A 12937-nucleotide genomic window follows, 5' to 3' on the forward strand; every position below is an offset into this window, starting at 1 on the left:
TCCCCCTAAAAAAAAAAAAAAAAAAAACAAAAAAAAACCCTTTTTTTAACTTAATAACTTTCTTTTTTTTAATAGATACAATAATTAAAAACGCAAATAATAAATAAAATAAAAAAACCATCCCGCCCCTTTTTATTTTTTTTTTGGTATCCCCTTTTTTGTATATAGTATATACAAATGTTTTTATTTTAGTTAAATGGGAGTGTTAAAATTTAAAAAAAAATATGGGTTGGAACAATTAAAATTTTTTTATTACTATAATAATAAAATAATAATACAGTATTGTTTTTTGATTTTAATTTTTTTGTTTTATTTTTTAAATGTTTTAAAAATTTAAATTTTATTTTTTTTAATTAATTTCTTGTTTACTTTAATTCTATTTTTTTTTTTTTTTTATTGTTTTTCTTTTTTTTTTTTTTTTTCATTCTTTTAAAATCCTTTATCATATAAAGACAAAATTTGGTAAATATTTAAAATATACTGATTTTTTTTAGTATTTTAGATGCCGATTAAAGAAGAAAAAAAAAAAAAGGTTTGAAGAGAATTAAAAAAGATTTATTCTCCATGGGTATAGGGAAGATGTCAAGGTTTCGTCCTTCATACGGTTTAAATTTAACAATATAATATTATAATTAATTTTATTTTATTATTTAAATTTGAACAAGTATTAATTTCTTAAAACACTTGTGTTCAGGTCGTTTGAAGCATTTATTTGCTGTGATCAGTTAAGATAGGATACGTTGGAGATACAGACATGTGTCTCATACCTAATCGAGGTAACAGCTGACTATCCCTTTTCTACTTTCTTTAATGAAGGATTTGGTTTTTTTAATTAAAAACAAAGTGTAGATTTGCTAATTAGAATACCGTAATTCCAGAACATTACTTTTTTTTTTATAAATTTTTCTTTTATATTTTTGTCATCTCGCTTGCTGCCATTATCTTTGTTCGTCTTGGTTGCTGCCATTGTCTCCAAACGCTCTTCAAAATAAATTTATTTAAAATAATGGAGGGCTTTCAACCTTATTAAAGTATAGATATTCCAAAGTGCTGGTTGATAGTCATATAAATATATTTCTCCCATTTATACATAATATTATTTTCACTTATTTCAAAATTTTTTTTTTAAAAATTATTTTTAATTTTAGATTTGCAAACACACACATAATAAAAGAAAAATGCTTTATTTCAATTCCTAATTTCAAACTCACATTTAAAAGAATTTGTATTAAAGAATCTAGTCGAAAATGTAATTAAAGTCGATTTATTTTCAAATCGACTTGATCATTTACCATTTACCATATTTATAAATACATTTAATTTTTTTCAAAATAAATTAATCATTTGTTGTGGTGTTTGTGTGGGAATTTGATTAAATTTGGTGTAAAAATGAAAAGTTGGTGTAAAAAAAAAAAAATTTAAATTTTTAAAAATTTTTTTATTTTTTTTTATTTTTTTTTTTTATTTTTTATTTTATTAAACCATTTATTTATTTTACAACAAACTTGTTCATTTATTTCTTTGAGTTTTTACCATCAATTTGAAACATAAACCATCATTATATGTTTATTTTAATTTTTTCCTATAGCTTAATTTAAAAATAAGTCATTTTTTTTTTATTTTTTTTTTATTTCTTTTTTTAAAATTTAAATTTAAACCAACTTTTAATTTTTTCCTAAAGCTTATTTTTAAATTTATTTTAATTTTTTTATTTAAAAATTAAAAAATTTATTTTAATTATTTTTTTTATTTCTTTTTTTAAAATTTAAATTTTTTTCATTTTTTTTACTGCTCACCATAATTTGTAAAAAAAAAAAAAATGATACCTTGATTATATAAAAAATTTAAAAGTTCTGATAGTTCATATTATAATTATACATCATCGCATACACCAAATAAAGATACTAACAGCGGTGAAGCTGCATTCTGGAAGATATTTAGAAATAAATTTCTATTCAAATTAATATTTTCAAATTTCAAATTCAAAGAGTTATTCAGCTATGATGATTTAAATGGTTCATTATATATCTTTAAGAAGTTTAGTAATGGTGAAGCAATTTTTAGAGATAAAATAAAAAGTAGAAATTATGTATCTAGAGACTTTGATGATATAGAGTCAGTCATTGGCAAAATCACTAAAAATACCAAAGAGAATAGAGATTTCTATAGACAACTATTTCTAATAAAAAAAGAAGAATTCAGCAACTATTCATACTGGGTGCAAGTATTTGTAAATGTTAAAAATAAAGCTGCATTTATCGAATACAATAAACTTTTTCAAATAGATAAAAGAAATATATCAGTAAAATTTAATTCAAATAAAACGAGCTTAAAACTTTTAAAGATGAAACCTTTTTTAGAATCGAATGGAGTACTAGTAACTGAATGGTTATCAATATATGATGTTATTAAAGGGTTTTGTTATTCACATAAATTCAAAGAGCTCATAAAAATTTACAAGTTTATAATCTCTCAAAACTACCAACCAAAAGAAAAATACGACAATATAGTACAACAACTAAATCACCAATTAAAAACAAATCAATTTAACGATATACAATTAAAATCAACTATTCATACCTTATCGGAATCAAATGATCAATTTTTAAAACCAATTATTCACAACATACTCAAAGTGATAGGTTCAGTTTATAATTTAAAATTCAATGATTCAAAGCTATTAAAACCATTACATTACTATATATACTTTAAAGAAAAGTCTAGATTCCGACAAGTTTTTACAAATAGAAGATATATTTTATCTATGTTCTATAATGATCTACTCAAAGTTACAAATAGTTCCCAATGCATCGAATATCAAAAAAACCTAATTATATCCAATAAAAATGAGCCAAGAAGAAGAAGGCAAATTGAAGAGGCCATTATTTCAAGCCATAATTTAGAACTAATCGATTTCATGTTCGAGCATTTCGGATGCCCATACATGAATATTTGTCTAGTACTAGTTTTAATTAAAAAAACCGAGATAATAGACTACTTTTTCAATAACCATAAAGAACTATTGTTTTATGACAATAATACACTTTGGATTTACGCGGACAGCAAAGTTATAGACCATTTAGAAGAATTAATGAAGAGTATTTCAAGAAAGTTTTTAATTCCATGGGCTCCAGAATACTTGACATATATCCCAAGCAATATAGATTTTTTCCAAAGATTAGAAAAAGCACTCAACAATCCAACACTTTATATACTCGAAGGCAATGAAAATATTCCCACAAACTCTATTAATAGATATAATTCGTATATTTCTCCACTTAATTCTAAACCGGATTCATTTATATCAATGTTAGAAAATCATTTAGAAAAATACGGCATTTCAGAATACTTTGATATCAAACCAATTTTAAAAAGAATTCAACTCCATTACTGGTGTAAATTCATATACTGGATCTTTCAAGACCTTTCAGACCAATATATTCAATCAAACATATCAAATGAAGAATTAACGATTAAATCAGGTATTAATACAACAAATAATCAAAAGTATGAAATTAAAATCAAATGTTTCACTAATTGGCAACTGCTTTTATTTTATTGTGGTCGTTCAAATATTTTATTTCAAAACTTAAATTCAAATTCACAGTTAAAAGAAAATTTATTTAAACGTATTAATTTATTTAGAGCCAATGTATTTCCAAATTTTCTTGACCATTTATCAAAATCAGATTTCCAAAGTGAATGGTTTAGAAGGTTATTAATAATAGCAGCAAAAAATGGTCGTTTTGAACCTTTCAAAGTCATATCAATCAAACACGAGTATTTATATTATGAAAAAAACGATAAAAGTGGTCTTCCCATAATCAATAGTAATCATTTTAGTATTCTCAAATCAAAATGTGTTATAGATGACCTCAGCTTTTTATCTAAATATTTTAAATAGTAAAAAAAAAAAAATCAATAAATCAAACGTATTGATCATAATTAATTTCAAATAATCTAAAAATTATAAATAAATTGTATACAAATACATTCAATTTTTTTCTAAATAAATTAATTATTTTGTTGTGGTGTTTGTGTGGGTGAGTCATCAGTCAATAATATTTTTAAGTTTTTTTTTTTTTTTTATTAAAAATTAATTTAAAAATTAATTTAATTTTTTTTTTTTTCTTTTTTATTATAAATTTTTTTTACTACACACCATAATAAATTGTAATAAAAAAAAATGGTACATAGATTAAATAATAAAATGAAAAGTATTGATAGTTCAGATATTAATAATACGTCATTGCATACACCAAATAAAGATACTAACAGAGGTGAAGATGCATCCTGGAAGGTTTTAAAAAATAAATTTCTATTCAAATTAATATTTTCAAATTTCAAATTCAAAGAGTTATTCATCTATGATGATTTATATGGTTTATTAGATTTCTTTATCAAGTTTAGTAATGGTGATGCAATTATTAGAGATAAAATAAAAGTAGAAATTATGTAATCAGAGACTTTGAAGAAATAGAGATAGTCGCTATCCTAATCAACAAAAATACTATTTTCAACATTACAACACCACAATACTAATGGAAAACTCGGCAACTATACATACTGTGTGGAAAAATTTGCATATTATAATAATATACCTACATTTATCGAATACAATAAACTTTTTCAAATAGATAAAAGAAATTTATCAGTAGAATTTAATTCAAATAATAAAAAGAACATAAATGTTTTAAAGATGAAACCTTTTTTAGAATCAAATGGAGTGCTAGTAACTAAATGGTTATCAATATATGATGTTATTAAAGGATTTAATTATTCACAAAAATTCAAAGAACTCATAAAAATTTACAAGTTTTTTGTAGTTTTGAGCGATTATAAACTTGTAAATTTTTATAAGCTTTTTGAATTTTTGTGAATAATTATCGCTCAAAACTACCAAATAAAAGAAAAATACAACAATATAGTACAACAACTAAATCACCAATTAAAAACAAATCAATTTAACGATATACAATTAAAATCAACTATTGGTACCATATCGCTATCAAATGATCAATATTTAAACCAATTATCCACAACATACTCAAAGTGATAGGTTCAGTTTATAATTTAAAATTCAATGATTCAAAGCTATTAAAACCATTATATTACTATATATACTTTAAAGAAAAGTCTAGATTCGGACAAGTTAATACAAATAGAAGATATATTTTATCCATGTTCTATAAAGATGAATCTCGACTTTCCTTTAAAGTATATATAGTAATATAATGGATATCCATGTTCTATAGTGATCTGTTCACAGTTACAAATAGTGCCCAATGCATCGAGTATCAAAAAACCTAATGGAATCCAATAAAAATAATCCAAATAGAAGGTATATTGAAGAGGCCATTATTTCAAGCCATAATTTAGAACTAATCGATTTCATGTTCATGTCTTTCGGATTCATATCCTACTTTTTCAATAACCATAAAGAACTATTGTTTTATGACAATAACACACCTTGGATGTAGCCGACAGTAAAGTTATAGACCATTTTGAAGGATTAATGAAGAGTATTTCAAGAAAATTTTTAATTCCCATGTATTCTGTGTTTGATTTATTGATTTTTTTTTTAATTTCAAAATAATTTATAAAATTTTAATAAATTGTGTACAAATATATTAAATTTTTTTCAAAATAAATTAAAAATTAATTTTTTTTCTTTTTTATTTTTTTATTTTTAAATTTTTTTATTTTTTTTTAGTACTGATAGTTCAGACTTTATTTTTGGCAATATCACCAAAAATATAATAAAGTTTTTAAAAATAATGATCGAATCGAAAAACCTAATATATATCCCAAATAGAAAGCGGATTGAAGAGGCCATTATTTCAAGCAATATTTTAGAACTAATTGATTTAATGGTGGAGAATCATTAATTGGAAAAATATAAGATATATATCTATTAATAGATTAAACACATCTAAATTTATTATTATTAGTATTTATTATTATTGGTTTATATATAAAGGTTTGATACTTACAAATGTATTTGAAGCTTCCCCACCCAAAAACATTTTTTCGCTATTAACCGTTGTATAGCTTCCAATCAAATTTGGGAATTCATCAATGATCCTTACTTTATTTTTTTAAATTAATTTATAATCTGTTTCCATCAATGTCATAACTTGCATAACAGTCTTGGGCCCAATGTGATGTTCTTCCACAATTGAAGCAGGAATTTTTTTAATTAAAATCGTTTCTATGTACTTCTCTATGGATATTATCTTTAATAACTACTAAATTACTTGGTCTATTATCAACTTTGTTTTTATTAATATGATGAACATGTTCGTTTGGTTCAATGGGTCTTCCAATTTTTTTTTCGGCTACAGTACGGTGGGTGTATTCCTATTATTATTTTTATTATATGAAGAAATATAATTAAAATTGAATAATGAAATATTAATTAATGAATAACTATATTACCCATCCTCCATCATTTGTTTGGTATTGACGATATCCACTTTTGTTATATCTAATATTAAGATTATTGTTATTTGACATTTTATGCTTAAATTGTTTTATTTAATATCAAATAAAAATTTTTAAAAAATAAGAAATTAAAAATTAAAAATTAAAAATAAAAATAAAAAAAAAAAAAAAAAAAAAAAATTATTTCAAAAAAAAAATTTATAAAAAGAATTTATCTTTATCTTTATTTTAAGGCAGCAGTTATTAAATAAATGAAATTTGGATAGCATAGAGAAAACTATCAATTGAGCGCACATAACGGATTTTACTAAGATCAGAGCTTGTGTCAATTGATTAAGTTTTTGGAAGCTGCCGGATAGGTACCATTAAATCATTTCTTCTAATGAACCATTAAATCTTTTCTTCTTCTAAAACCATTCGATGATACCATAGTTGCTTGGCCAGAACAATGTCTGATATTCATCAAATAGTTGGTTAGAATGAAAAAATTCTTTGGTGTTGATTTAACTGAAGGTCTTTTACTTCGATTGGATCTTTACCTTCATGGATTTTGAATATTTGCGATAAATTCTTCTAGTTCTTTTTTTTTTTGATTTTAAATCTTTTTTTTTTCAATTTTATTTTTTTAACTATTATAATCTAAATTATATCTACTAAGATATAAAGAGGTTGAGGTTGTGGTGACTATTATGGAGGTTGATGTTGGAATCTGTTATTGAAATCTAAAAAAATAGTTAGACACTGAATTACTACAGTTTTAAAATTTAAAAAATACTATCTAATACCTACTTTTATTTTTAAAAATTTCATATTCCTCCAATAACTTTTTGGTCTTTTCGAAGTCGGTTTCGATTTTCCTTTCTTCAAATATTTTTTCAAGACCAATTTTTAAATTTAATAATTTTTTTTCATTATTTTTTATAAATAATCCAAAAAATATTCTATCTAATTTAATTAATAAATAGAATCTAAAATGATAATATAAATGTTAATATCTATAATAAATATAAATAAAGTTATATATAAATTAAAAATGAAAAACTTACATAATTGAAATAAATAATGAATAATATAAACACATTGCCTTTTCAGACAAAGTGTCATTTGAAGCAAACTTTTCCCACAAAAAAGTTGCTAAAATTAATTCTATAATAAAAAAATAAAAAACATTTTTTTTATTATTATTATAGTGTTCACATTTTGAGCTGTGAATTTTGGTCTCCAAATTAGTAATTTTGGATTCCATGGCTCTAACTTTTTTTTCAAAAACGAAATCCTAAATACAAATAAAGCAATAATTAGTATTTTTTTTTATAATGTATGTTATATAAGAGATAATTACCTTTTTTGAAAAAAAATTACCCATTTTTTATTATTTTCTTTTTTTAAGGGTAATATAAAATATAAAATATGTATATATAATTATTTAAAAAAAAATATAATATTATGATTAAAAAAACACTAAATAAATTTAAGCTTTGCTATAAAAATTACTTTGATTGCGAGCTTGAATTTAATGAAAAATAAATTCGAAAAAAGTTTTTATAGAGTTTTAAAATTTTTTTAGAAAATGAAAAAAAAAAAAAATTTAATTCATTTTAATTATAATTTCCTTTTGTTAATTTAATAGATTAGATCCAAACTCGGTATTTCCTTTTTTGAACATTCTATTAAATTTTTAATCTGTAGCTATCAAAAAAGTAGTGATCATCCGTTTATTTTTTAAACAGATCATCCAAATAAAAAAGAAATTTAATTAAAAAAAATTTAAAAAAAATTTAAAAAAAATTAAATTATAACCCCACCACACACTTTTTTTTATTATTAATATAAAAAGTGGCTAATGTTTGGGAAATGAATTAATAAATTTTTATTTTTTTTAATTAAATAAAAATGAATATTACCAATTTTAGAACCCATTGCAATCTGAATTATTAAAAAAAAAAAAATGATGATGCCAACTGTTTAATTTAAACAAAAAAAATTTTAATAGTATTTTTCATTTTTTTTTTATTAAAAAAAAAAAATTAATAATCATATGAAAAAAATTTGATTAAAAAAAAAAAATTAAATATTTGATTATTTATTTATTTATTTTAAATAATTAACTTTAAAGTCATTGAGTTGAGAAATTTCTTTTTATTTTTTTTTTTAATTTTTTTTTTTAATTTTTATTTTCATTATTTGAGCAGGAAGAAATCATGCATCAGCAAAAGTAGTTACAGAAGCAGCCAAGGAATCCAAAGAATCAATTATTGATCAATAATTTAACTGTTTCTTTATTTTCGTTATTCTCTATAAACCATCTAAGTTTGTGATAATATTTTCATTACATTCGAGCATATAAGGCGTTGGATTGTTGAGTACAATATTCTCTCAAACTCTATTAATATATATATAAATCGAATATTTTAATGATTATTGATTCCCCACAGGATTCATTAATATCAATGTTAGCAAAGAATTTAGAAAAATACGGCACTTCAGAATACTTTGATATTGAACCAATTTTAGATTGAATTAAATTCCCTCACTGGCATAAATTCATATACTGGATCTTTCAAGACCTTTCAGACCAATATTTCCAATCAAACGTACCAAATGAAGAATTAACAATTAAATTAGGTATTAATACAACAAATAATCAAAAGTATGAAATTTAAATCAAATGTTTCACTAATTGGCAACTGTTTTTATATTTTTGTGGTCGTTCAAATATTTTATTTCAAAACTTAAATTCAAATTCACAGTTAAAAGAAAATTTATTCAAAGATATTGATTTATTAAAAGCCAATGTATTTCCAAATTTTCTTGACCATTTATGAAAATCAGATTTCCCAAAGTGAATGGTTTAAAGATTTATTAATAAAAGCAGAAAATTATGGTCGTTTTGAAATCTTCAAAGTCATTTCAATCAAACAGAAGTATTAATATTATGAAAGCGATAAAAGTGGTCTTTCAATAATAAACAATGATCATTTCAGTATTCTCAAATTAGAATATGTTATGGATGACCGCAGTTTTTTATCTAACTATTTTAAATAGTAAAAAAAAAAATCAATAAATCAAATGTATTGATCATAATTAATTTCAAATAATCTAAAAATTATAAATAAATTGTATACAAATACATTCAATTTTTTTCTAAATAAATTAATTATTTTGTTGTGGTGTTTGTGTGGGTGAATCATCAATCAAAAACATTTTTAAGTTTTTTTTTTTAAAAAATAAAATTAAAAATTAATTTAATTTTTGTTTTTCTTTTTTTATTTTTTTAATTTTTTATTAATTTTTTTTTTACTGCACACCATAAATTGTAATAAAAGAAAAAAAAATGTTACAGAGATCAAATACCAATAATAATAATAATAATAAAAATACTGATAGTTCAGATTTTAATTATACATCATCTAATACACCAGGTTTGGTTTTTACACCAAATAAAGATACTAATAGCGGTGAAGATGCATTCTGGAAGGTATTTAGAAATAAAGTTTTATTCAAATTAATATTTTCAAATTTCAAATTCAAAGATTTTTTCAGCTATGATGATTTATATGGTTCATTATATATCTTTAGCAAGTTTAGTAATGGTGATGCAATTTTTAGAGATAAAATAAAAAGTAGAAATTATGTATCTAGAGACTTTGATGATTTATATTTAGTCATTGACACAATCACTAAAAATACCAAAGAGAATAGAGAATTCTATAGAAAACTGTTTCCAATAAAAAAAGGAGAATTCAGCAACTATTCATACTGGGTGCAAATATTTGCAAATGTTAAAAATAAAGCTGCATTTATCGAATACAATAAACTTTTTCAAATAGATAAAAGAAATATATCAGTAAAATTTAATTCAAATAAAACGAGCTTAAAACTTTTAAAGATGAAATCTTTTTTAGAATCAAATGGAGTACTAGTAACTGAATGGTTATCAATATATGATGTTATTAAAGGGTTTGATTATTCACATAAATTCAAAAAGCTCATAAAAATTTACAAGTTTATAATCGCTCAAAACAACCAAATAAAAGAAAAATACAACAATATAGTACAACAACTAAATCACCAATTAAAAACAAATCAATTTAACGATATACAATTAAAATCAACTATTCATACCATATCGCTATCAAATGATCAATATTTAAAACCAATTATTCACAACATACTCAAAGTGATAGGTTCAGTTTATAATTTAAAATTCAATGATTCAAAGCTATTAAAACCAATTAAATACTATATATACTTTAAAGAAAAGTCTAGATTCAAAGAAGTTTTTACAAATAGAAATTTTAATTATTCCTCACAACATATTACCTTACTCTATAAAGATCTACTCACAGTTACAAATAGTGCTCAATGCATCGAATTTCAAAAAAACCTAATTGAATCCAATAAAAATAACCCAAACAGAGAGTGGATTGAAGAGACCACTATTTCAAGTAATAATTTAGAACTAATCGATTTCATGTTCAAGCATTTCGGATTCCTATACTATAGTATTGATAAAGTAGTAGGTTTAATTAAAAACATCGAGATATTAGACTACTTTTTCAATAATCATAAAGAACTATTGTTTTATGACAATAATACACTTTGGATTTACGCGGACAGCAAAGTTATAGACCATTTCGAAGAATTAATGAAGAGTATTTCAAGAAAGTTTTTAATTCCATGGGCTCAAAGAAAACTGAAAAATACCGCAGAAGATTTAGATTTTTTCAAAAGATTAGAAAAAGCACTCAACAATCCAACACTTTATATGCTCAAAGGCAATGAAAATATTCCCACAAACTCTATTAATGGATATGCATCGTATATTATTAAAATTAATGATTCTACACAGGATTCATTTATATCAATGTTAGCAAAGCATTTAGAAAAATACGGTATTTCAGAATACTTTGATATTGAACCAATTTTAAAAAGAATTAAATTCCCTATCTGGCATAAATTCATATATTGGATCTTTCAAGACCTTTCAGACCAATATATTCAATCAAACTTATCAAATGAGGAATTAACAATTAAATCAGGTATCAATAAGACAAATAATCAAAAGTATGAAATTAAAATCAAACATTTTATTGATTGGCAACTGCTTTTATTTTATTGTGGTCGTTCAAATATTTTATATCAAAACCTAAATTCAAATTCACAATTAAAAGAATATTTAATTAAATATTTTGATTTATTTAGAGCCAATGTATTTCCAAATTTTCTTGACCATTTATCAAAATCAGATTTCCAAAGTGAATGGTTTAGAAGGTTATTAATAATAGCAGCAAAAAATGGTCATTTTGAACCTTTCAAAGTCATATCAATCAAACACGAGTATTTATATTATGAAAAAAACAATAAAAGTGGTCTTCCCATAATCAATAATAATCATTTTAATATTCTCAAATCAGAATGTGTTGTGGATGACCTCAGCTTTTTATCTAAATATTTTAAATAGTAAAAAAAACCAATAAATCAAATGTAATTTCAAAATAATCTAAAAAGTTTAAATAAATTGTATACAAATACATTTAATATTTTTCAATCATTTTGTTTTGGTGTTTGTGTGAGTGAGTCATCAAGCAATAACATTTTTAAGTTTTTTTTTTATTTAAATTCATTTAAAAATTATATTAATTATTTTTTATTTTGTTTTTCTTTTTTTTATTTTTTTATTTTTTTATTTTTTTTATTTTTTAAATTTTTTATTAATAAGCTTTAGGAAAAAATTAAAAGTTGGTGTAAAAAACCTATATGGTAGAGTAAAACAAGCATTACTTATCTTAACTGGAAAATACAGAGGTTGTTTAAATGAGTGTGAAGATATTGTATTTAAAACACTGTAAATTTGAATTTAGGCCATCATATAAAATATCTAAATAACCACAATAGAATAAAAGCGGATCCATTTATATCAATGTTAGAAAAGCATAGAGAAGAACACTTATGAAAAAACCTTTTTTATTTGAAATAAAGTCAATCTATTTTCAAATTTACTTTAACATTTATCAAAATCAGATTTCGAAAGTGAATGGTTTAAAGAGTTATTAATAAAGGCAACAAAAAATGGTCGATCTTCAAAGTCATTTCAATCAAACACAAGTATTTTAACACCAAAACAAAATAATTAATTTATTTAGAAAAATATTAAATGTATTTGAATACAATTTATTTAAACTTTTAAGATTGTTTGAAATTAATTTTAAACAATATTTGATTTCTTGATTTTTTTTTACCATTTAGATAAAAAGCTGAAGTCACCCATAACACATTCTAATTTGAGAATACTTAAATTATTACTTATTCTACACAGGATTCCGCAATATCAATATTAGAAAAGCATTTGGAAATACAGCACTTCAGAATACTTTGACATTGAACCAATTTAAATATCTGAATTTTAAAACTGCTATAAATTCATATAAGGTAATTCTTGTTTGATTTTTTGTGCCAATATACTTTGGGTAGCAGTGTGGTGCATTTCGTT

General features: G+C 22.3%; 3 protein-coding genes across 3 annotated transcripts; 2 read left to right on the forward strand and 1 right to left on the reverse strand.

Moving 5' to 3' along the window:
• Nucleotides 1-452: 452 nt before the first annotated feature.
• DICPUDRAFT_149198 (uncharacterized protein) lies at nt 453-3904 on the forward strand (the record flags this gene model as incomplete). The annotated part of the gene is made up of 2 exons (XM_003285276.1): nt 453-493; nt 1852-3904. Coding segments are annotated over 2 exons (2094 nt in total), but the record flags the coding sequence as incomplete, so codon positions are not given.
• Nucleotides 3905-4186: 282 nt separating this feature from the next.
• DICPUDRAFT_149199 (uncharacterized protein) lies at nt 4187-5888 on the forward strand (the record flags this gene model as incomplete). The annotated part of the gene is made up of 2 exons (XM_003285277.1): nt 4187-4455; nt 5714-5888. The coding sequence occupies 2 exons, from the start codon at nt 4187-4189 to the stop codon at nt 5886-5888; spliced, it is 444 nt and encodes a 147-aa protein (XP_003285325.1).
• Nucleotides 5889-7069: 1181 nt separating this feature from the next.
• On the reverse strand, nt 7070-7810 carry DICPUDRAFT_76259 (uncharacterized protein; the record flags this gene model as incomplete). The annotated part of the gene is made up of 4 exons (XM_003285295.1): nt 7070-7128; nt 7234-7412; nt 7491-7590; nt 7807-7810. 4 exons carry the CDS (start codon nt 7808-7810, stop codon nt 7070-7072), a joined length of 342 nt encoding a protein of 113 aa, XP_003285343.1.
• Between the last annotated feature and the right edge of the window lie 5127 nt (nt 7811-12937).

The sequence above is a fragment of the Dictyostelium purpureum genome, assembly GCF_000190715.1.
Source record: "Dictyostelium purpureum unplaced genomic scaffold DICPUscaffold_43, whole genome shotgun sequence".
In the NCBI taxonomy this organism is placed as follows: domain Eukaryota; phylum Evosea; class Eumycetozoa; order Dictyosteliales; family Dictyosteliaceae; genus Dictyostelium; species Dictyostelium purpureum.